This window comes from Leptodactylus fuscus, chromosome 9, assembly GCF_031893055.1.
Source record: "Leptodactylus fuscus isolate aLepFus1 chromosome 9, aLepFus1.hap2, whole genome shotgun sequence".
NCBI classification, from domain to species: domain Eukaryota; kingdom Metazoa; phylum Chordata; class Amphibia; order Anura; family Leptodactylidae; genus Leptodactylus; species Leptodactylus fuscus.
Window position 1 is genome coordinate 67,574,677 of NC_134273.1, and position 24,321 is coordinate 67,598,997.

At 41.7% G+C, this 24,321-nt stretch overlaps 1 protein-coding gene across 1 annotated transcript in view; it reads left to right on the plus strand.

Annotated features, from left to right (window-relative positions):
- Positions 1-1,758: 1,758 nt before the first annotated feature.
- LMO4 (LIM domain only 4) overlaps positions 1,759-24,321 on the plus strand; it is a 35,093-nt gene continuing 12,530 nt past the window's right edge. The window contains exons 1-4 of the mRNA XM_075286586.1: positions 1,759-2,151; positions 4,769-5,007; positions 23,377-23,473; positions 23,697-23,852. Of these exons, the coding sequence (XP_075142687.1) occupies positions 4,772-5,007; positions 23,377-23,473; positions 23,697-23,852 (489 nt within the window). The 5' untranslated portion in view covers positions 1,759-2,151; positions 4,769-4,771. The remainder of the gene's footprint in view (positions 2,152-4,768; positions 5,008-23,376; positions 23,474-23,696; positions 23,853-24,321) is intronic.

Below are 24,321 nucleotides of genomic sequence, written 5' to 3' on the forward strand. Positions count from 1 at the left end.
TGACAATGTTGGATTGCGGAAAAGTTCAAGGCAAAATTGTTGCAGAATTTATTTGCTGCGGAAAATCAGCTCAATTCAATTTTTCTGCAAATCTTCTGTAACAAATTTGCAGCATTGACTGGACCGTTGCGCTACTGTTACATGGCACTTCCAATTTCCAGTGACTTCTGTGAGTCCTGATGGTCCAGGAATCTCTATACATTGTAATGCTGAAAGCAACAGGTGACTCCGTCAGGACCAAGTCTAGTGCTACATGACAAAAAGTCGCACAAAAGTCATAAAGAAAAAAAAACAATTGTTTGACTTGCGGCCAAAATCAGGTTTGGATTTTCTGAGACTGTCGCTTTGCAGTCACATGGACATGCACTGAAATTTTTGTCATGCGACTGCTGTGCAACTTTTTGTTGCATGGCCGTAGCCTAACTGGGTGCAATAGTTGTGTAGGTTTCAGTTGCAGAATGTACACAAGAGCTGTAAAATCTCACACACTATGATGCTACTGCAGATTGCAGAGAGTTATTCGCCACTGAGTTTGCAGCATCTACCTCTCTGCAATCCCTCTCAGTGATAGATTGCAATGTACACTGTGTGCCGCAATCTAAGATTTGGTTGTTTTGTGTACCCCTAAATCGAAGACTAAGCCTACATGGCAACCAAAGTCCGTGGTGTTGCCCTGTGACAAGTTAACAAATGTTAGTGAAGGAAAATGCATTATGACCCTAGGGTGCTAACAGTGACTTATCATTGCATAACGATTGAGCCTTGTGCAATATTTTTGCAAGCAGAAGTCACAGTTTTGACACCTAGGGGGTTGCAATGTGATTCTATTCCCTTGTAGGAGTTGTGGCCAAAGTCAATGTGTAGCCATAGCCTAAATCAATATGTCGTGGTACAAATTTTTTGGTTGCACGACTAATCTGAGATTACTTATCACACAACCAAAGATTGCTGTGACTCTTTAACTAATGCTAGTGAATGTAGTAACATTGTGACCCCTAGGGTGCTGTATTGGTGACGCCTTTGCTAATGTTAGTGAATGTGGTGACGCCTAGGGTGCTGTAACTGTGACGCCTTAGCTAATGTTAGTGAATGTAGTAACACTGTGACGCCTAGGGTGCTGTAACTGCGACTTCTAGTTGCAAAAAGGAGTGAGCCTTGTCCAATCTTTTTGTAACTAGAAGTCACGGTTGTGGAACCCCAAGGGTCACAATGTAACTACATTCACAACCATTTGTTAAGGAGTCGTGGGGCTTAAAGCAGTTTGTATGGCACAATTTTTTCGGTATGAGGCGACCACAGCGGCCGAGTATCCCTGACATGTGGCTCCCCAGCTGCATGCAGCACTGTCGCACACACAAAAGAGACAGAGGCGTCGCAGGCGTATTTCAGCTGCTCGCCTTGTACTGTGCCATGCATTCCTATGCAAAGAGACCCCGCTAGATAGTCATTGTCTAATAACTCCCTCCAAAACTTCCTGTTTAACCATGTCGCTGCCAGAGGGATAATTTGTGACATGTCCCTAATTGTAATTGTCAGAGGCAGCAGCAGCTCAGATCTGTACTTAGGACTGGATCTCTCAATTAAATGACTTCTAAAAGGGGGGAGCACGGAGGAAAAAAAGCGTCTTCCACCTGATCTATCCATCAGCCTGTGCACTGCCCCCAGTCTCAGCACTGGCCTTCCCTTGGCTCATTTTATTATTCCGCCTGAACAATCAGAAAAGGGGATTGGGCTGGGAGGAGCCACAGGCAGGCAGCAGTGCTGGCTTTAGCTCAGTCAGTAACACATGTCAGGCTGGAGAGAGAGCAGAGAGCTCCTAGAGAGAGCAGCAAGAGAGCTGGGGCCTCCAGTCTATGCAGCAAGCCCTGTATACTGTATACACCGTGGACTCCCTGACCTGCACCTACAAGGAGCACTCTCAAGCTTGACCTTCTCCTCCTCCTGCCTGGTGTCAGCCCAGGAGCAGATCCCAGGACTTTGACCAGCGTTCAGGAGCAAACTTGCGGTTTCTAGCAGGCAGGATCTGCGCTTGTGTGGGGAGCTAAAGCTGCACCTTGGATCGCCAAAGCTGCGTTACCTCTTCCTGGAGCTGGTGCTCATTCACACTACTGTATTGCCATCCCAGCTGTGCAAGAAGGGAAACCGGGAAAGGTAAGAAAGCAAGCCTTGGGTGCTGGGAGTTGGAAGGGTTAAAGCAAGCCTTAAAGTATGGAGAAAAAGTCAGGAGCTGCTCTTATCGTGTCCATCTCTGGATGGAAGTGTCCCTGGAGGCTCCCCCAGCTGGAGCGATGGCAGATAAAGTAGTAGATCATAGGGGCACATATTTGTCTGGACGTCCTGTCAGCAATCTACATTATGGTCAGCCTCTCCACAACCTCAAATGGCTGCTTACAGACATAACAATAGATTGCATTCAACGGCACGGCAAATGGAGAGGGGCTAGACTTTAGGTTTAGGGTTCCTCTAGTCAATGCGCACTTAGTGGTCTTCATGTGTTGTGTGACCCCCCCTCCTGTTCCCGCTCCGGAGAGAGTCCTGGTGGGACTCTTGCACAAATAATGAAGAAACCTTACTAGCCCCTGACAGGCGTAGATCTATGTGCCCCCCTGGTGTAGCTGCAGAGCTTCTAGGAGGCTTCTGTCCTCTCCACCCCTTCCTCTACTCTATTTTTTTGTGGAAAGGATTCCCTAGCTTAATTGTAAATTGGGCGATCGCCACCCGCCTTCTAGACAGGAGAACTGGGAAGCCCTTATTTTTGAGGATCAAAGTGGCCCTCGGTCTCTGAACTGGGAATCCATCGACTTGCCTAATTAAAACCCAGCTTATAGTTCTTTTTTTTTTGTATTACAAATTACCCTCCTCCCCTCTTCTTCTTCAAGAGATCTCCATTAAACAAGAGACGTTGCTGTTGCCTCTAGCTGCCACTGCTGGCTTCCCTCTACATTCCCTAAATTGCCTGACTATATAATTTATGTAGCAGTTCTATTAAAGTTAAAAGGTTTTTATTTCCTCAACTGCAATGAAACTTGATGAGCGCCCTCCCTATAAGTTATCTTGAGAGTCCTTTCTGGTCAGTAAAGAAGGATTCATCTCTAGTAGATTTAATCAGCATTAAGGTATTGCTTGTCTTTAAGAGCTTTACTTAATGTGGTTACTGGATGCCTGGCACAGTGTCACGTTTCTTTTATTATTTTTTTTTCGTATTTACCTTTCTACAAGGATTGAGGCCGGTCGTAGGCAGTCCTTCGAAAAAAAAGAAATTTGAAACGAAGGTGGGGAGGGGGGGGAAAAGACATGAAAACACTTGGTGGACTCTGGGCAGGAAATGCAGATTCATTTAGGGGTTGGAGATGAAATTGTTACCAAAAGCCATTCGTTGAGTAATGCATCAGATAAATCAATTTACATAAAGGTATGATGCATTTGGGTACACAAAGATAATGGCTTTTAGAGTGGTTCCGTTTCCCAAGTCCTAGTGTTTTGTTACAGCTTAAAAGGTACAGTTCTGATTATAGCAGATTATGTGGTTTATTTACTGTCCTTTGCGAAACGTCTTCAGAGACTGCCATGAACTTCACTGGCTCCAAACTTTTTCCCATGGCTGTGCACATTAGGGACATATGTATCTGAGGATGTAAACAAATAGGTAGCACATGTTATCGGCTTTCACGAACCAATTATTAGATCTTCTGTGAAGATGTTCTGATGTCTAGTTGTCCCAGCTTTGGGTTCTTTGACCCTAATAACTTCAGAAAGGATAAGGAACCAGGTGGACCTTACCAAGAACCAAGGTAGTGAAGTATAGGTGGCATGGTCACTGTATTTACCTAGATCTACTTTTAGAGATGGTCCCACAGTTTGGTTCAGATGGCATATGCTCACGTAGCTGGCTATATCAGTGATATGACTACTTTTAGTCCAGAGATAAGGTGGTTCTTTGCTTCTGCAATTGTGTTGACAGATGTTGACTTCAGACTGCAGCTTCAATTGTCTCTCTTCTGACTTTTATCTGTAAATGGAAGCCTTTTGAAGGTGTCCATTCATTGCATTTAAATTGCTGATCAAGGACAGATTAGTGATACAAAAGTGTTATTTGTTTGTAGAGCAAGTTAGAAGGGCTTCCTAAAGTTCAACCTGGTTTATTTGCTCCTAATTCCGAGATGACATTCATTGATTGCCTTGAAATCAAATGAGATTTCAGCTGATCCAACAATAATAAGAAATTGATTAAATGGCGAGCGTGACAAAAGGGAAATAACAACTAAGAACACCAACCCAACACGTTTTTACCCCTCACTCTCACGAATGGTGATGAATATGTTAAAGTCCTTGTAGAACCTGGTAGAAGATCTCAAAATGATCTGAATAGCTAGATCTATCATCTTCTTTAGTGAATCAATAAAGTTATTGCTGTGTTATTTGGTTTTATTGGCAAGTGTGATGCCAATCCATGTGCCAAACTGTGTGCTCTATCAGAAACTACTCTTCATGTGATAAGACTTAGGAGTTAAAGGTGTCCTCCTAAGGTCCTGACACTACTACAGACAGTTGGGAGGAGGGCTATCAGTAAAAGTGATCTGGTGGGTGGCACCCCTGACAGAGACCACTGACCCTAAACCAAATAAACAAGCTCTTACAGTCTCCATTAATTAGCTGGATCCTGTGACTTGCTACTGTTTTAGATTCACCTGAAGGTTAGAGAACATCCTCAATAACTTCATTTTTTTCTTCTCTATCCTCTTTCTTTTGTTTTGCTCTGTTTTCGTAGACCATGGTGAACCCAGGTAGTAGTGCCCAGCCTCCCCCTGTGACTGCTAGCACCCTCTCCTGGAAAAGGTGCGCTGGTTGTGGGGGCAAGATTGCAGATCGGTTCCTGCTCTATGCCATGGACAGCTACTGGCATAGTAGATGCCTTAAGTGTTCATGCTGTCAGGCTCAACTTGGGGAAATTGGCACCTCGTGTTATACAAAGAGTGGAATGATTCTCTGCAGAAATGACTACATCAGGTACGTGACTTTCTTTCTTTACCTTAGAAGTCTGCTTTTATATCAGTGTGTTACTTGAACGTAGGATATACATCGGAGAAAAACATTGTCTGAGCCAAACCATGTGATGACATTGGGAGCTAAGAAGTGAAATATTGCATGATATGATCTGCACATACTTTCCACTCTCCACATGATGGAACACGTCGAGGATCCTTAATTACCAAACTGGTTTGGGCATCTTTGCATTCCCTTCCTTTTGAGAATGATCCATTTCCTGACTTCTGGATGTAATCATCCTAAGTAATAACCCATTAATTGCAGAAGATGTGAGCAGAGATTAATTACATGTCCATCATGCTTCCTAATATCATTTTAAAGATGGGAATCGATAAGGATAGTGTGCCCATGCGATCCAGGTGAAACCAAGCTTCTTAAGTCATTAAACTGAAAGGCATTTGAAGGATTACATATTTAATTTAAGTCAACGCTTTAATACACTGATGCACCTGGATGCCCGGCACTTTTTAGACACGTCCTTCTTTTTCGAGATTTCTTTTAAGTCGTCCATAAATAACCAATTTGGACATCAAACGAAAGCACAAACCAATTCTTTAAGACACTGGCTCAAGTTTGCTCTTGAAGTATGGAATGCACTGGGGATAATGTAGGATCGGTTGGATTTGAGAACACTGTAGACCTCAGTTAGTGTTAAAATGATGAAGTCCAAATGCTCTAACCTATGTCCGACCGAATCCCAGTGTCCTCAATCAGCTAAATAGAAGTAATATGCTCGTGGAAAGGGCCATGGAGGGATTGCAACATTAATTTCACTAAGTGGTTTTTTTAGACTTAAATGTTAGGAAATCAGCACATGCTCTAACAAAGCGGAGCCCGATGTAGACTCCTCTGTGAGCTACTGTGGGCATGACAGAATTTTAATTAAATGGAGCAGAACATGGAGGGAAGAGAGCCATTTGTTTTGAGGTGGAAAAAATGACACCAGTGTCTCAATGCTTCCTGTGCTACAGATGTATCTAGCAATAAAAACTGGGAACTATTAGAAAGTTGGTGTGATCATCTAATTCCCATCATTGGTAGTATTACACATGTAGGGTAAGGGCTCGTTCACATGGCGTCTAGCTCTAAGTGTGTCGTTTTATTGTACTTTTTGCATTACGTGTTGTGGTATTCTACCAAGCTTATAGAGTCTGTCGCTGTTGGTAAAATGACAAAAGTTACAGGGTGCATAAAATAGTTAAACTTATATGTTATATGGAATGGTTTACCTATGCCATATAGTCTTGTCATCTGTCGATAGATCTCATTGGACTTACAGTGTTGATGAACTTATATGGACCTCCCCTTAAAGTTTTGGTCACCCAAACTTGATGGACTGATGTCTTCATCCAACCTCATCGACTATGTAACTATAAATGGACACTCCAATCTTATTCTAACATAGATTTGGAAGTTTAGGTGTACTGTTATTACAGCCACAAAAGTGTGAAGTCTTCTGTATCCTATATGATATATCGGTGCGTATTTTGTACAGGAAAAGCGTTGACCTCAATCGCGTCAGCTGCATTCATTACACGACATATCGGGTGTAGAAATAGGATGCCTGTCAAAATGGTCAAACACAAAGGTAAAGGGGCCGGGCAAAATGTCTCGAGAGTTTGATGTGAGGATATGATTGTCTTTGAAAAGCACCTTCCGAGTAAGGCCAAACAAAGTGCTTCATTTCGAGGAGGTGGTGGTGGTGCTGGGGGGGTTGAAATCCACCTCTTCCATTAATGAAAGTGCTTTTGGTGGGAGACTGACATGTAGCTTACAATCATAGATTGGAGATAAAACAGCCTGACAGTGAATACACACAATTAAAAGCTTTAATTAGTGACTCCTCCATTTTCTTTTAGTCCTGATAGGTTTTATCTAATGAGATCTGGGCCCTGGCTTAGATCTGCTCCGAATGACGTGTCCGAAATGAATGAGAGCTGCATTGCAAACAAAACATTTAATTAACAAAATTGGCCTGTAAGAGAGGGGATTATTAACCGGGGCTGAGGATTCAGACTGTTAAAGGGCCAGTGTCTGCTGACTGGGAAACATTAAAGGGATTTGCAGAGATGTTGATGTGATTACGCGATCTTCGATTCTGTGCATCTCTAAACATTAGTGCCCTGTCAGCGGGCATTGTATGAGCCAGCCAGATAGCAAACACCAAAGAGGAGCTGGAGTGGTTCACCTACATCTTTACAGTACAATAGGGTTGTATTGATGGTTCTTTGCCATCGATTCTCCTTGGTTGATGGGTCACATAGGGAATGACAGTCTGTTAATGCCTGTTGTGTTATAGTCTAAATGACACTGTTAACCCTGTGCAGCCTGGACTCAGCCTAGTTCAGTTAATATCGAAAACGTGAGAAAAACCTCGACTTGCCGGCCATCACCTCCTGCGATAATGAATGAAATAATTAGAATCTGGTGTAACACTTAAGCATTAATAATGGTGGTGTCTGGTGCCCCAGTCCTAAATCCCAGTTTAGACAGAGGTCTTCAGTGTAATTGCTGAAGTAATATGTCTGGTAGCCGGGGCCCCCCCTTGAGCCCCTCCTTGTTTCTTTAGAAGGAATCCAAGAGACATCATGCAGAGAGTTAATTTCCCTGGTAATCAACAGCAAGCTGCTATATTCAGGGAATGCTGTCCCTTTAATTGAACAGGCTAGGTAATTAAATGGCGTTTTTCCAATAGGACGTGCTAGGTAAATCTAATAGTTGGTTATTTAATATCACTTTGAAGTCTGCCCACTCAAGCACAATGACAGCACAGGAGCATGTGAACTATTAGCTGGGAGAGAGGGGAAAAAACTGGATCTCAAAAATTAATTAAATCGCATGCAATTTAGGGGGAACGTTTATCTTGATTTGTCATAACAGAATTAATTCAAGGCCTCCAATTCACTTGGGGGCAGATCTGTTACTCTGAATTAACCAAGCGTAATTTGGCAGATTTTTTTTTTTTCTCCTTCCTCCTTCTCTTCTCTAATGTAGCTGCAGCCATTATGCACAGCCCTTTTTCTAAGTATCAATAGCTTCTAGAGCTTTTAAGGTGCCTTACTATCCAGTTAGTATGAAGTACCTTTAATGGACTTGGCTCTTGGCATCACTTTGTAGCATTTAATACACCTCCCATTAACCCCTGGAGAGCTGGAGGTTAATGCATTGCACTCCTCTGCAGAAGGGACTTAAATGAAAAGGCGAGACTTATATAATTGCTTAGAAAACCGGTTAACGCTAAAGGACGGTGTTTTATATGAAAAATGAAATAATGTATATGACCTTGAGGACCATAAATTACCCTTTAAGCTGGCACAATAATGCTAGTTTGAGGATGGCCGCTACGGTATCGGGGGAAGATCGATGTTTTTTGCAACATTAGGGTGTTTGTTAGGAACTAGGTAGGCCAAGCGGATTGTTGTTTTTTTTTTTACGTAAATTTATAATGGATTGGTATATATATATATATATATATATATATATATATATATATATATATATAGTCATTGTATGAAGTCAATATCTGCAGGGCAATTCTTAAGTATGTCATTAAAGTGGTAATTAAATATCATTGATTGAATGTATCATTGTGGAAGGAATTTACCTATTATTATTTTTTATAATAATATTATTATTATTATTATACACATTTAGAAATATTTACATTACTTTATTGAGACGGATTTGGCTAAATACATAATCTCATTGGGCCAGGATGTGGCGCTATGGAAATCTGTATAAAGTGCTCGTGATAAATGTCTTTACTTCTCTACATAGTTACATAGTAGATGAGGTTGGATGAAGACATCAGTCCATCAAGTCCAACCTATAACCCTACAGTCCCCTAGACTATTATAAAGTTGCGCCCAGTTCTCCCAGTGTGCATATGCTCCACTTTTGCATTGTATACAGCTGAAAACCAAACTTGGCTATTTTAATTTTCCATGTAGTCAACAAAAGTTTGAGTAACACATAAAGCATACATAACAGTATATATCAGTGGTTCTTAACCAGGGTTCGATCGAACCCTAGGCCCTATGCACGGTTCATTTTGTGTACCAGTAAAAAACATATACCTATATCTTGAATTTGGAAAAAAATCATATTTGATTATCACTAAAGAAGGGTTCGGTGATTGTGCATATGAAACTGGTGGGTTCGGTACCTCAAACAAGGTTAAGAACCACTGGTATATATATATATATATATATATATATATATATATATATATATGTATATAGTGTATAGTCAGTGCAATGCGATGAAGATTTGCAAATCGCCATTCATGTTCGGTATGGGTTTACACTACCAGACTTTTGTTAAAACACTATCATTCCTTTTTGAACAGTGACTATAGCCCCTTTTTTTTGCATTGTTGCACAGCTGTCACTTATAAGCCACACCCCCATCAATCACATGACACTCTGCTCTTTCAGGATAGAATTCACAAATGTGTCTTGACATCATAGGCAATGCTAACACAAGTCTCTAAGTGGTCCAGACTATGTTTGACCATTTTCAAGGCCTTTCCTTTTGATACATCTGCACATAGTAGTCAATCTCTTTGTAGTAAAACTTTCCTTATAACTCTTTGTTAACTCTGTGACTCCTCCTGATTATTTAGGAATAAATTGACAACCGCTTCGTAACAGTTTGGGGATTGTTCCTACATAGTATGTCCCATCAGCACTGACTATACCAGTCTTTACATGGACATATCCCTTTAACGGGGCAATAATTCTCAATTGGGAAATCTCCCCAAAAGACCAAGTCTTTGCGAAGTCCATCTCCGTACCGAGACACCATTTTCTGTAACAGATTTTCAGTTTTTCATACTAGACTTTATTTTTTAATGTAATGTTGGGTGGTCACCTCAAAGAGGTCTCATTGTACCATTTAATCTCGCCTGAAGATCACCTCTTTGAGAAGACCTTCCCATGATGCAAACCAATTTCTGTGATTAGGTTTTCAATTTTCCATATTAGCCATCTTGCTTGAGAAGACCGCCCCCCTAACAGACCAATTTTGTTGGATCTTCTCAGAGGTTTTACCGTATTTATAAACGTTCAGGGGGATTTACAGAGTTCTGAGAAAAGATGTTTTATGGGAAATACATGTTTTTCCAAAAACAGTCATTTCATCATTGGTGACGGATCAGAACTGAAAGAGTTAAATGGACGTTACGTCTGGCGTCCTCTATAATATTTACTCGTGTTAACTAAATATTGATTCCTTTTTCTATTTTGCAGTTTTTGCTACTTTACTTTGTAACCTTCAGATAACGCCTTGTATTTTGACGCCTCCCCTCCTTTGCAGGATCGGGCTCTTGCCTGTCTCCTCTAGTGCATTAACTCCAGCGACATGCGTAGATTAGATGAGATCCAGTGACACCAAGCAGTGGAGATCATTAAATGAAATATTTACATGCAGGCAATCTCTTATGTCAGATCTAGCATTGCGAACAATGATCTGCCTGTAATTGTAAATGGTCTCACCGTATTAGGCACATCTTGCTGTTTTGAGATTGATTGTGTTCCCCAAATGCTAAAATATTAACGATCTCCTCCAGTCTGAAGACCTTAGCAGAGGAAACTGAAACCATTTCTGTCATCACAATTAAGGAGTCCCCTGGCTTTAATTAGCCTGACCTGGGGTGTATCTCCCCCCATAGCTGGAGTGGTAGAGGAGGGGAAGAAAAAGCCCATTAAAGTCCAGACTGAGACTGATAGCTACTTAATTGAGCACCTAAAGCCTCGAGCCTTCTAAATCAAACAGTGTCCTGCACAATCCCCTGGTTAGATAATTAACTCTCCTGCCTCGCAGAAACTCTCTGAAAACAAGTTTTTAGAAAAGGCTACAGTTACATAGTTGCCTTCATTCTTGGCTCAAAGTGAAAAGCAATTACTCCTCGTCACTTACAAGGGTCTACATTCAACCCAGATTTTTCAATTTCCAGAAAATGATATCATTAAATATTCGGACCTATACAGACCATTCCCAGGATAGAAGCTTGACCAGTCCCCCCCCCTTTTTTTTTCAAAATACGTTTTGCCTTCTCCCTTTCTCACGCTCCCTTACGTATCCTTGGTGGACGACATTAGGGAAATTGGGTATGACCTACAAATGACCTTGATGCAGTAAAGACTGATAACCAACATCCAGGCAATTAAAAGAGAACAATAGAAAGTATTGTATTGTGTAGCCAATATGGTCTTGGGTGGTTATTTCATACAAAGGAGTGAAGACAACATGGGACGCACAATGGGAACCTTGTTTAAAAAGCACCGAGGGCTTCTCTGGTCCATTGACTGTACTTGGTGCCGAGTACGACTTAATTGTATACTTCCCTCGTCATCGTTATGTTACAGTGTAAAAAGGTGTAGCCTGCGCCTGACGGGTTGTTTGTAATGATGATCTTTTGTCAATTAGCGATGCTGTTGGGGTAATCTGCAGCTTCGTCTAGTACTGTGCAAAAGTTTTAAGCAGGGGGTGGGGAAAGATTCCTCAAACTACAAATGCTCTCTATGGACAACATTTTGCCTGTCATCAGTTCTTCTCGGTACTTGCACACAGTTTTTGAACAAATTCGACAGGGAGGTTGTTGCAAATATGGAGCACTAAGCACAGATCTTCTATAGATATAAGCTTGCTCCAATCCTTCTCTCTCTTCATGTAGTCCCAGACAGACTGGATGATGTTTATATCAGGACTCTATTATCACTTTCCAGGGCTCCTCCTCCAATAGCAGTCAATCCAGATATTTACTAATTGACAAAAATAAACTATTAACACTTTAAAAATTTTGGAGGCGTTCTTACTTACACCTGCCTAAAACTTTTGCACAACACTGTGTATGACTTAGTTGACAGGTTTTGCTAAAGTAAATGTAGTTTTTACCTGGTGACCTATTCTTTAAAAAGTCTTATAAACCTCTCACGGTTAGGGCTAGTTCACACGTGAGTATAAGGGGAGGTTTTTGACAGCGGATTTCGCGTTCAAAACCTCCCTTTATAATGGTGGTCTATGGAGACCGCCGGGCTTCTTTTCTCCGCTAGCGGCGGGCTGCTGCTAGTGGAGAAAAGAAAGGACATGTCCTTTCTTCAGGCGGAAGCCGCGCAGGCTCAGCCGCGCGGCTTCCGCCCCCGGCAGCTCCCTCCTATGTCGGCTCATTCATTTGAGCCGACAGCAGAGGGTTAAGCCGCGACAGCGATGGTTGCGGCGGGCGGGTTTTGACAAGAGAGAGACGCGGCTAGCCGCGGCTCTCTCTGTGTGAAAACCCGCGCGGGCAGTTCACGTGTGAACTAGCCCTTAGGGTTGAGCGTTCGGGATCGGATTCCGATCGGCAAATTTCACAATCGGGATCGAGATCGGCTGGAAAATGATCAGAAATCGGATTTTAAAATCGATCTTGAAATCTCAACCCTACTCACAGTATACAGACTAATAAAACAATCACACATTCAGGTTTTGCCTCGCATGTCAATCATGTGATAAGCAATGGAAGACGTTAATAAGTCTTTACATGGATGACAGTCAAGAACCTGCCTTCACGGACAAAATCCAAAAGTGCCATAAGCCGATGAACAAATATATCAGCAAGATAGTCACCCATTTAACCCTTTAGAATAAGAGTTGCGACTCCTCCATAACTCTAGTTCTAGACGATCGTCTCTTGGCAACTTGCAAAGTTTGCATCTGCTCTTGACAAGGCATTCATGTATCTATAGGCTTCCCCCTAGGGCTGATACTATGGTATGGTTACTGTGTCACTTCAGCATTTAGATTACTATATAGGTGAATATTATTTATAGGTTATATGAAGATGATCTCAGGACGTTCTGCCACCCCTGTTCCTCTTCTAGGTCACTCCATGGACTAATGATGATCACTTACCTATTACCAGAATTAATAGCCTAACATCTTGCCTCACCCCCTACATTGTTGGATCATAACAATATGCCGCTTATTAATAGTTTTCCTGGAAGTAGAAAATGTGAGAACAGCACTACGGCTTGTGTCGTTTATTATGTTAGCGATTGGGTTGGACGTATATACAGTATATAGATGACAGGTGTGGCGCAGTTATTATAGCCAACAAAATGAATGAGATCTTAATCTTAGGGCTTTGTATATCTGAACTAATTAGAAGATGGAACGCAGAGATTAGTTTCTCAATAGTCTGTCTACAAATACATAACAAATTTCTGGTAAAAACTCTTAAAGGCGTTGTCTTAAGACTACATCTTATTACTGATGAATAATATCCAACTGTTGGGACTCCAACCAGTGGCGTAACTAAAGTCTTGTAGGCCCCGATGCGAATTCTTGATAGTGATGGTTAAGGGTGCTAAGGAGTTTAATCCGCCTTAGTGTGGTTAGGGTAATCTGTGGGTCTCCTTGGTTTATGGGCCAGATAGAAGCTGAAATCTCAGTTGCCAATACTTATGAGCCCCCTAAGGCTCCTGAGCCCCAGTGCACCCTCTGCACCCCCTCAAGTTACTCCCCTGACTTCCACCAGTCATGAGAACAGGACTCCCTTGTCTCCTCCATTTCATTGTGTAATGGTCAAGTATTCGCACTGCTGCTCCATTGTATGGGTCTACCATAAATGGCTAAGAGCAGAATATATTGGATCTACAGCCCGTTAAAATGGGAGGAGATATGGGACCCTTCATGATCAGTGGGGTCCCAGTAGTCAAACCCCCAACAGCCACACATAGTATGGGGTAGGTGTTAAGTTGGAGTCTTGATATGGGTCCCTTCATGATCAGTGGGGTCCCAGTAGTCAAATCCCCAACAGCCACACATTAATATAGTATGGGGTAGGTGTTAACTTGGAGTCTTGGGACAACTCCTTTAAACTGACCAAGGAAAACAATAGTTGGTGCCTGGCATGTTTTTAATTTTTGTACGAGGTTAAAGGTTTTGTTTTTTTCCAAAAATGGTGCCATTCCCTTTAATCGGTCCCAGGTAAAGGGGGATGAGCTGTATTACCATACAAAGATCATAAAAGTGAGTAGAACGTTGGACATTATTGAGGATATTAGATTATATAATCCATCTCAACTTTTTGATCCGGGAGAGAGATCTATAGTTTAAGGCAAGGCTGTGGGGTTGGAGTTCGGACCAGTTTCGGGTGGAGTCAAAGTTGTTCTTGACTATCTTTAAAATGAAATGACTAATATGTATTATATTGTACAAACATTGATATTATGTCATTTATTAGATTTATAGATTGTTGCATGTTTACATTCATAAAATTCAATCACTACTTTTTTCGTGAACTGAAGAAGTCAGAGTTGGTGGTTTGGCCTACTGACTCCACAACCCTGGTTTTTGGGTTCCATTATCTCGGGTTGATACAGCTGAAGAAATTACATATATATATATATATATATATATATATATATATATATATATATTTTTTTTAGATGTAGGCCATACAGTATAACAACCAGATTTGATGGGTCTGTCCTTATCATTACATATGTCACTATGACCGAACATTCTCAGCTTGGTCACGGCTTGTATTGAGATTCAGTCTTCACAGATGGAATTTCCTCTGCATCTAAGCTAAAGTATAAATTAACATTTACTACTGCAAAATCCAGTAACTGCAGCAGATGCACAAGCGCTGATCTTGATATAATCCCTGGATCCTTTGGCACTCCAGATACCTATATCTCCCTCTTCTCTTACGTTACACGCATACATTGTCATTCTCCCTGTACATTGCATTGGCGTCCTGATGAAAAGGTCTAAAGCCTTATGCTGGGTACATTAGCACGCGGTAAATTGACTGTATCCACATGCAGAACACCAGACTGCAGAAGTTTAATGTGGCTTACAAACTTGTATAAAGGTCCAATGATTCACTTAAGTGACAAACTGTTAACAGTGGAACAAAAGATGACATTTTAATGACTTCTAATGAAGACGGTTGTATATGTAATACTCTCTGACAGCTCCGCTTGTTTACAATCTCGCGATGAACACTAGACATATTACGGTTTATTGGGAAATCTTCTATTTTTATACTCGGCCTATAGGATACTAACATATTCTCCATTACGTGTTACTATAGTCCGGTTATCTGTGTATAATCTATAGCCGTATTCTGCAGTCTGTGCCTTTCCACTTGTTGTGAACCCACAAATCCCAGTATGAGTTTGAGGCTGCCATGACTTGATGAGAGTAACTTTATTACTCTGTAGTAATTTGTAGCCTATGTCTCTCCTTCATATAACCACATACTTCTCTATAGACTGCTTAGACGCCATATTCTATAGTTTTTAGCCATAGGGACTTCCTGCGAACATGGTCTGATAGAGATAGAAGCTGTATTGTTTTGCATAGCTCCACCCACTGTCCTAAAGTAAAGAATAAATCCCTTGTTTTGGAAATTTGACATGCAAATAACTTGATGTAATTCCATATTTTAGTGAAAGGCCTTTGTGATTCCCTCAATCCCGCAGTCTAATGGGTTATCCCAGCAGAATTTATTCTCTTAACACTTGCAATACCAGAGAAAACATGACATTACAATTTTACAATACATATGCTAATAGTATTCCTAAATGTATATGTGTATGTATTTCCAGGATATACGTTATAGTTTGCATTCATGTGGACAATCTTCTGGTTAGATGGCTGATAACAGAGAACAATGGATTGCGCTTTATCAAATCACAAATCTTTCATAGTAGATGAGATCAAGTCCAACCTATAACCTATCATTCATCAGGATGCTAGATACATCTAGCAGTTATTGAGTTAGGGTGCATTCACACTGAGTAAACGCTAGCTTATTTTGTAGAGTAAAATTACACTTGTAAATTTTGCTATCCCATTGACTTCAATGATATTTTTTTACAAGTGTAAAAATACGCCTGTAAAAAATACGCCTGTAAAAAATACGCCTGTAAAAATACGCCTGTAAAATGTCATTGAAGTCAATGGGATAGCAAAATTTACAAGTGTAATTTTACTCTACAAAATAAGCTAGCGTTTACTCAGTGTGAATGCACCCTTAATAGGTATTGCTACTAGGCATGGTGACACAAACTTTAGGCGGACCACTAAAATGGCAGAAACATACAGGGCCCGATGGGCATCATTGACTATAATGGGTTTGGTCGGGTGTCTGTTGGTTTTTAGACTGAAGTGACGGACCAAAAAGTTATGTTGGCAGGACATTTTTTTTGGACGCTGATTCAGACGGATGTTGAGACCGTCTAGTCTATACTATAAATGTGAATGTAGCCCAAAATGGCCGATGATGGTTTAAAAAAATGGCCACAAACGACTATTTGCAAAATAAGAGCGACCCGTTGTGATATAAATGTTCAACAATGGGTCTGCTGAAAATGGAAGTGTGTGGCATGGTCAGGTGAGTTTTGCTGCAATTTTACGCAGATTTTTTTCCCCTAAAATGAACTTTTGATGCAGTTCAGTTGGTTATGCTGATGGTAGATGGGTCCTATGATCAGTTGTTAGTGTCATGGCTGACGTTAGATGTAAGTAACAAAATGGGTTGGCCCATGACAGTCTTAATCAGCTATCTGCTCAGTATAACTGGGGGTCTGACTGTGAGAATTAGGGGTCCCATGTCCCATCTGAGTACAGGGGACCTATCCAGTTGTAAGTTGTAACAGTTTTTGTTGATAAAGTTTTTCCTCCTCAATATCTAAAATCTTTTGCTTTGGCGTCCCTTAAGTAGGCCATAGATGTGTATACCTTTAGCGGTTCCCAAATTAGGGGTAGACTTCATGTTATAGGCTAAATTTTGCAAGAGGAATTGTGTTATCCCTCTTCACTATTCATCCAAGAATTATCTGACGGCTCCTATAACTAATAATAAATGTATTTTTGTATAGTACCAACATTTGTTGCTGCATTTCACAAGTCCTACGACATGGCAGTAATAAACTAATCATTAATTGAGGCCATAGGAGTGAGGGTTCCTACAATATATGACTTAGATGGGGGACACAAGAGGTAAAAGTTCTTATACTATTTGTGCATGAAAAGGTAACACAAAGCTGTATGAGCCGTCACGTATGTACGTATGTACAGGTCCAAAGCTGGGACTTCTGGTTCCACATCGACTTAGAAAAGCAGACAACTCCATAATGTATTGTCTACGATGTGCGTTACTATTTGTATGGCTTGTAGAGGCACCGGAGATCCCAAACATCCTGCGGGTTGGCAACAGCAGCTGATCCTTACATAGGACTGCTGGAAGTTCCGTTCTCCCTTTTGTTCATGTCCTATATTTCCCTAGCAGCAGGATGTCACACGCAGCCTCTACATTAGTGACAAAGAAGACTTCTTTTAGGTATTTAAGATACCATCATTTCCTATAATTGCCCCGCCTCGGCTTTGCCTCTCTGTGTAGTGCATGTATAAGGGGCCTGGCAGAGCCAGAGGCTCCTATGGCCGGAAGTACCACGTGTTCTGGGCTCCCCTCCCCCGCTCCCACCACCCTGAGCATTCTGCAGGAACGTGTCAGCGTGCGATCCCGGGCCTCAGACTAATTAGTTTTGAAATGGAGTTTTGATTGAACTCTCCAAATCGATGCTGCTGCAAAATTTGTTTCTCGGGCTTCCTATTAAAAGCCATCTTAAGGGGCAGTTTTTACTACTCTCCCTGTCGTTCAGTCGATACATTTAATAACAACTTACAGGCTATTTTCAATAAAGTGGCGACAGCAAATTAGTAGTTTGAACATGACAAGCCTCCTGCAAGATCAGATTCAGAAAACTCCGGGCAATTAGTTTTTTTTTTTTTTTTCCTCCTTTCCTAAGGAGGAAGCATGTTGCTGTAATGAGAAGCCCTCGTAGTGGCGAAGACTCATTATTAACCCCTGCTGCGCTGCCGGCCACAGCACTACATTCCAACTGGGTGGCAGAGGGACAGTTGCAGTCTCGCTATTGTGTGTCGTAGACCACCATTAATTATCTTGAAGGCTGTCTCTTCAACCGCAGGACAATTCAATGGCAGAACCTCTTTAAAAGCACGCTGGGCATTCCTTACTTTATTTCAGAGATGTCCTAGGGGTAATCGGACTTGAACAAGGCTTTCCAGGCGATTATTGAAAGCCGGGCCTAGATCGGAAAGTTGTAGGTGGGCAGCCTTTTCCGCCCAGCCTTTTAATGCATTTATTTCATAATCCTGGGTTTTTTATTGCTCTGGTTTTTAGCACTAGATGAGTTCTTTGAAAATGGGAGGTTCTTTTTTTTTCAATGGGGCAGGTCCACCCTGCAGAACTGAGATCTACAGAGATGGGGTTACTCTCTATATATTACTGTGTGCCGCCATATGGTGCTGTACATAGTGATATGTTATGAAGAGAAGACTTCTTCTATAAATCATATATAATGGGCCATGCCGCTGTGGGAGACTTGCAGAAGTATATCGCTGCCATACAACTCTGACCTTTTGCAAAGGTCTTACCCTTTTTATGTTACCTACTGTGTATAGTGCTGTCATAGTCTGAAGAGCTGTACAGAGATAGTTATCAGCCTCTCTCCCACATGCACCGAGGGCCATATTAAATCCATCCCCTTTTACAGGCAATTATTGGCAACAGATGGCCATCTCCGATAATCAGCCTGGCTAACCGTGCCACCGATTACCCAATGAGTGGGCAAAAGCTTGATTTCTGCAGGTCATTCTGCAGCACATCACCCTGGGGCTGTGCTGCTGACAGTCGCTTTTGGGATTGTTTGCCCTTCATGTGCCTTGCATCGGCCCGTGCAATCGGGATGGTGCAGAATGAGCGCTGATCAGTTTGCTTGTCAACAATCAGTGCTTACTCAGAAAATCTTAAGGCCTAATGTAGTTTTAAGGCCAATGAACTTATTAGTAAGTTTTTTTTTTTCTTTGTGTGGGGGAATATGAGAACACCCCAAGGAAACCCAGACAGATAAAGGGAGAACATACAAACTCTATGAACATGTTGCTCTTTAAGGCTAAGGGCCCACGGGACGATCTACAGTGCTAAAGCACTGCGGGAAAAACCGCGGTGGGAACACATCATAGTTCTTCCCGCAGCGCTTTAAACAGAAAATTCACAGAGTGTTCCTCCACTTTCTGTTACCATTATATCCATGGGGAAGTCGCCGGCATTTCCGTAGATATAATTAACATGCTGCAATTTCCAAAACCACGTTGGTTTTGGAAATCACAGCGTGTCTGTGCTGCTGTTTTTACCGCAAAGTGGGTATGGGATTCGCATGAATCCTATCTACTTTGCAAGTACTGTAAAATCGATGCAGGTAAATCGTGGCGTTTCTGACCTGTGGGGACCCGGCCTTAAACTTTCAATAAAACGTCCACTTTTTATAACTCGCTGTTTCATTCTATATACCTCCACAACCTGTTGACTACCGTGTTTCCCCAAAAATAAGACAGTGTCTTATATTAAATTCTCATCCTAAATATATGACCTGTCTTATTTTCAGGGGATGTCTTATTATGGAGTGGCTGCCGGCTGACAACTGGCAGTCATGCCGGCACTTCCTTAACGGAGCTCCGGCATGATTGTTGGTGGTAGGTAGTGTAGGGAAGGGGAGATATCCTACTTACCTTCCCCATCTTCGTAGCTGCTGTTCATCCTGGCAGTGGAAGTGGTGGGCGGGGCTAAGCGAGGCTTCCGGCGGAAGCATTGCAGTGCACAGGAAAGCCGGCTGCTGCCTCTTCCTCTTGGATGAGCTGGAAGAGTGGACTCCCCGCCGCATACGATGCTTACCGCAGTGTATGCACAGCGGGCATCTCCCAGCTCATCCTACAGCAGCCAGAACAGTAGATGCAACAGCGGAGGCAGCACGCACGGTGTTCAGCTGGCTGCAATGATTTTTGGGCGATGCCTTATTTACGGGGGGTGCCTTGTATTAGGCAATTTCATTAAAAAAAACAAAAAAAAACATGCGTTACTTTCGGGAGGGGGGGTGGGGGTGCTATTTTCGGGGAAACACAGTATAAATCACGTTACTGCCCAACAAGTATAATACTAATTTAATCCATGGGATACATTAGATAAACTCCCAAAATTCATAAATTCAAAGTTAATAGAAGGATGTGAACCATTACAGATACCTATCTCGCCCTGCACTTCCTTTAGGAGTTACATGTGCAAGTTTACAGCATTTACAGTAACACTGCCACTTTTGTCTGTGGGCTGTGTCTAGTATTGCGGCTTTATTCCAAGAAAGTAGTCAAGAGTGGATCCAAGAAGAAGAATAACCCCATCCACACATTGCAGAAAAAAAATCTGCAGCGGAATTGCCCACATTTTTGAAAATCAAAGGATGGCAATTATACCTGTGGGATATAATAAGGGCAGATTGTCCGCAGAGGAAATCGCTGCAAAAGTTTTAATTCCGCAGTTGCTGCATTTCTTTACATGGGGTCTTATGCTTGGTTCACATCTGCGTTTGGTAATCCGTTCGGGGAGTCCGCATGGGGACCCCCCCCGAACGGACTACCAAACGCACTGGCAAGCAGTGTGAAAGCACACGGACCCCATAGACTATAATGGGGTCCGTGTGCGTGCCGCGCACTGCCTGAATCATGCAGACATGAAAGTAGATCACAAAGTACTTTTCTGTCCACATGTTCCAAGCGGGCTGTGCGCGGAGAGCAAACGGCCCCATTATAGTCTATGGGGTCTGTACACCGCATACCAATGTGTTCGGTATTCCATTCCGGGGGGTCCCTATGCGGACTCCCCCAAACGGATTACCAACGCAGTTGTGAACCAGGCCTTAGCCTCATTCTGTTTCGGTCTTTGACTTGTCAATGTCCGAGAGCTTATAACCTACAGGCTGAAAAGTGAAAAGAGAATTCCATGTTTGAGGCAATTAAAGTAACAGGAAGTTAGAAAGTTGTGTCTATGTGGTCTCCCAGAAAGAAGTGTGGTTTGCTAAGGTCAGAGGGGTAACATGAAGCCAGTCATTCTATATTTAGTTCTTCCTCTAACTACCAGTTGCTATATACCCATATACATGATGTCAGGGTGTATAGGATCTATATATACACAGCAAGTGTTCATTTGTTTAGCAGAATACATAATTATCTACAGTAAATCATATGTTATGACATGGACTTTCCTCACTGCCTACTTTGATGTGCTTATTCTGAGACCCACGGGTCATATTGGTATTCATTCCTCTTTGGGGGTCCTATCAGTCACTATAGTAACTAGGCTACAAACAATAAGCCTGTGGTGGCAATCCGAGCATACTTGGCAACCTTCTAAAATCCTCAAATAGGGGCATAGATTTGAGGCCTATATTCTGTGAAAACGTCACTAGGCCTAGTAAAGTTGTATTGTCGGCCGAAGGAATCTGACTTTGTATTATTTTACTTTAGGGGCAAATTTGCACAAATCCTGCCCCATTGTGAGCCAGTTTGAAGGATTGGCATGTCAGACAAAATTGGGATTAGGGGGATATGCTTAGTCGGAGTGGTCACCGCCACCTGTTCTGGTAGCACGAATACCACGACCATGTTAATTTATACAGGTGAAGGTGGCCATTGATCTCTAGTGTCATTTCTGATCCCAAAGTTGCTGTACTTTGATTCTGCAAGTAAAAAAGTTTCTTCCAAGGAGTATATAATATAGGAACCTTACATCAAGACATTTTTATGGAGGGTCGCACTCATGAGCATGAATCCCTATAGTTTCAGACAGTCCAAACCCGTTTGACACACTGGGATAAGTCCGTAAAGTGTTCAGTCCCCTCTCGGTGTGCGCAAACGGTCACGGACATACACGGTGTGTGTGTAGTTGAAAACCATTTTGTAAATCTCACCCCTATGTGCTATTACCCAATGGAAACAGCCCAGTTTAGAAAGTTGAACGGCTGTTGCTCTGGGCAATAGTGTCACTTCGACATAGTTTTGAGGCCTACATTCTGTGACTAGGCCTAGTAAAGTTGTATTGTAAGCCAAAGCAATCTGACTTTGTATTATTTTTCTAGTATATTTGCTAAATCCCTTCTCTAGTTTCCGACCAGTTGCTATGAGCAATCCCTCCACTAGGCCTCATTGTATCCACGAGGCCTCTTGTGAAGTCCTGTTAGGCAGACGGGAATGTAACACCATTGTCCTTTCATTGTCAAGCGTTCAGTGCTCTAATCCACTAGAAATAATAGGCAAGCCAATCTTAAGATTCAATTTAGGATCCACATAAGCTTTCCCTTTAAATTAAAAAAAAAATCGTTCCGTAATTAACATCTGTCCATTTAGAAAAGACTTATCCTTGGGTTCTAGATATTATACGGCAGCCACTAGTGCCTTGTGAAAGGCAAAATGTCAAACGAAATTAACTTTTCGCTCGCATGACGGAGGTAAAATGCAATCTTCATTAACTAGCGTGCGCACAGTTTTTGGCGAGCGCTTAAATGTATTAAGAAATTATGTATATAATTTTTTTTTTTTCCCACATCCCCCCTTTTCTCTACACTCCCCCTATGGCAGATGTTGTGGTCTCATTTGATTGCATAGGAAAACTGCAGTGATACAACAAACACCCAGAGAGATATGATGACAAATGGGTCCAGATCCCGGTAAATTACTTTCTGCTCAAATCGAAATTTCATTCAGTTTGTTGCTAGCAGAGATGAAGTAATCTAAATTGTGGACTCAGGAGCAGATAGAGGGAAGTCGGAGCAAGCATTTCATTATCAAGAGAGAGAGAGAGAAGGTTAGAATGAAAGAGATGAGCGGAGGCAAATCTAAAGTGTTGACACTATGATTGAAAAGGTTAACCCATACACATTATATATCAACCTGGATAGCAGTGACTTCCTAATGGAAACTCTGCTCTGATGGCGGTTTGCTAGAGTTTCAATACACAGAGCATGATGTCTTCTTAGATATACAATCAAATCCCCTTAACCCCTTTGATGACTCATATCTCTTGATATGATTAAACCACAAAAAGAAGAGTTCTTCAAATAATTTCAAGGACACAATGCATTTAAACTCCAGTCATGAATTGTATCTATGTTATTTTTATATGATGAGCCTCGCAAATCTGATAAAACGTGTGTAGAACACAACGCTTTTGGATTTGCTTGAGGTATAAGCCAGTGTTTTTGATTAAATCCCATGGCTCCTTGCGAATCAAGGGAAAGGTTGTATTTTTCTGCTGATACCAAAAAAAATATTGCCCCCCCCTCCCATGTCCTGTGCTGTAAACCCAATCGTATCTTCAGACGTTGCTCTATCATGCGGTTCGTCTGTAATGATGTTGGCGGCGCGATGTGTCGTTACAATAATCGATCCTCATTTTCTAACCCTTTTTTTGTCTTGTTGTTATAGGTTATTTGGAAATAGCGGAGCTTGCAGTGCTTGCGGACAGTCAATTCCAGCCAGTGAACTGGTCATGAGGGCACAAGGAAACGTCTATCATCTTAAGGTACTTCTACGACATACAGCCCCGTCTAGGTAGTTTTTAAAGGCTTTTTTTTACCCCAAAGTATGGGATATTTGATAGTGTCTGGCATCAAAGGAGTTAAACCCCCTATGCGATTTTTGCTAAGCCACTTAATTGAAGCTATGATCTCTAGTATTATTTTATCAGCCTTATTTTTTTGCTTTGATTAATTTGTTTCTATTACCTTCCTTCTTCTGCCGTGCAGTGTTTTACGTGCTCAACCTGTCGGAATCGCCTCGTCCCAGGGGACCGGTTTCACTACATCAATGGCAGTTTATTCTGCGAACATGATAGACCTACAGCTCTTATCAATGGTCATTTGAATTCACTTCAGAGCAATCCACTACTGCCAGACCAGAAGGTGAATACTCCACTCTTTATTAACAAGCTTTTGCCAGGGGGCTAATTGCCACAATTATCTTTTCCGTGTTCCTTTTTTTTTTCGTGCATTTCTTCCATGTTTAGAAGTGTCAGATACAGAATGCTGTCACTTCTTTTCATTTCAATCGCTTTTTCCTGCAAGTAGTAAAAAAAAGTAACTAGTTGTAGATATGATTTATTTTTCATATATTACATTACATTGTGGCATTAACCCTATAAGTGTCTCAGGTAATCGTGTTAAAGAGCGTCCCAAATTTGTAATGTTCCACATTTTATCTTTCGTGCTTTAAAAGGAGATGCCAGACTAAAGGAAGTTTTAGGTAATTTACATATGCAAAAAGAGGAAGACTTATACATTGATCTAGTGCTTCTTAATAAATTCTACAGTACTGAACATGAGGTTCTTAGTATACATATTGATCAAGTTGACACTTCACGGCGAACTCTTT